Here is a 1,175-nt window from a genome sequence, read left to right on the forward strand (position 1 = left end):
TAAATTCCAAGCAAATTCACTACTCACCACTTCATGTGTATTCTTCATAGGTGTGCTRCCCTTCCACCAGGTAATCGTCGGTGCCGGTCGCGAGCCGATAACATTACAATGCAGCTGATACGAGTGATCGGCAGACAGTGGCCGATTTTCGCCATCCAATTTCACAATCAAGGGGCGCACTATRTCAGCAATGGCGGTGTTTTTGAGCAATGAAAAGAAAATAAATACCAAAATGAGTGGCAAATGCTATACAAGTGGCAAAAAATTTAACATTCCTCTAGCGCTATGTATATATGTATGTGTGTAAACATTGTAGTGTGCGAGTTGAAAGTGAGTGTAATGGCAAAACACAGAATTGGCGGAGTAGTCGGCAAAGCCGAAAAGCGGAAGTGACCAGGCAGCCTAGTGCTTGGTTGTACCCCACAGTACGTGGGTGTGAACCCTGCTGCTGTGCAATCACAAATAATTACGCCAATAAAAAAGAATTACGCGCCAACGCGTCGCAACAAAATAATTTCACGCTACAATAAAATCAAACGCGCCACTTCAAGAGTAAAGCAGGCGAGTTGCCAGCATGTAGCGACTCAGTATATATCCGTAGTATATACATATGTATATGTATTCGTGGTTGACTTTTTTAAAAAGGCTGCGATTTTTTTCTGTCATTGTTGCTACGAGGGAGGGTTTATTTCCATTTAAAATTTTTATTTTATATTTTTATTTTTTTAATGGTTTATTTTTTCGTTTAACACCTGTCTCTTATACACATCTAGATGTGTATAAGAGACAGCCCTAATGAATATCCAATAGAATTTCGGTCCAACTTGTTCACTTTTCCCATCCCAGCCGTACTTCGCGAATTTAGGTTCCTCATTTCTAAGTCGCAGCTAATTTAGCGGCAAAACTCTTTGACAAGTGACCGACTGCTATGATATAGGCCAATTCACACTTCTTTACATGATGCGGTACAAAATGCGCCGTAATGAATTTAAGTTTTTTTTTTATAAAATATACTTTCGCAGACTTTATATATAATCTCATTCCCGACAACTGTTAAAAATTCTCAAAATGTGATAGCCAAGACACACTCCTGCGATCCATAGAGCGTTAGCCTGGATCAGCACCTGCTATCCTTACAATAAACTCGTTGTTTGAATTACATAAAAACTATTTTC

At 39.3% G+C, this 1,175-nt stretch overlaps 1 protein-coding gene across 1 annotated transcript in view; it reads right to left on the reverse strand.

Annotated features, from left to right (window-relative positions):
• LOC108970118 overlaps window positions 1-1,175 on the reverse strand; it is a gene marked incomplete at its 5' end in the record, with an annotated part of 98,909 nt that overhangs the window by 67,013 nt on the left and 30,721 nt on the right. Inside the window, one exon of the mRNA XM_018935269.1 lies at window positions 28-179. Within this exon, the coding sequence (XP_018790814.1) occupies window positions 28-179 (152 nt within the window). The remainder of the gene's footprint in view (window positions 1-27; window positions 180-1,175) is intronic.

This window comes from Bactrocera latifrons, unplaced genomic scaffold (genome assembly GCF_001853355.1).
Source record: "Bactrocera latifrons isolate USDA-ARS-PBARC rearing strain unplaced genomic scaffold, ASM185335v1 scaffold_282, whole genome shotgun sequence".
Classification (NCBI taxonomy): domain Eukaryota; kingdom Metazoa; phylum Arthropoda; class Insecta; order Diptera; family Tephritidae; genus Bactrocera; species Bactrocera latifrons.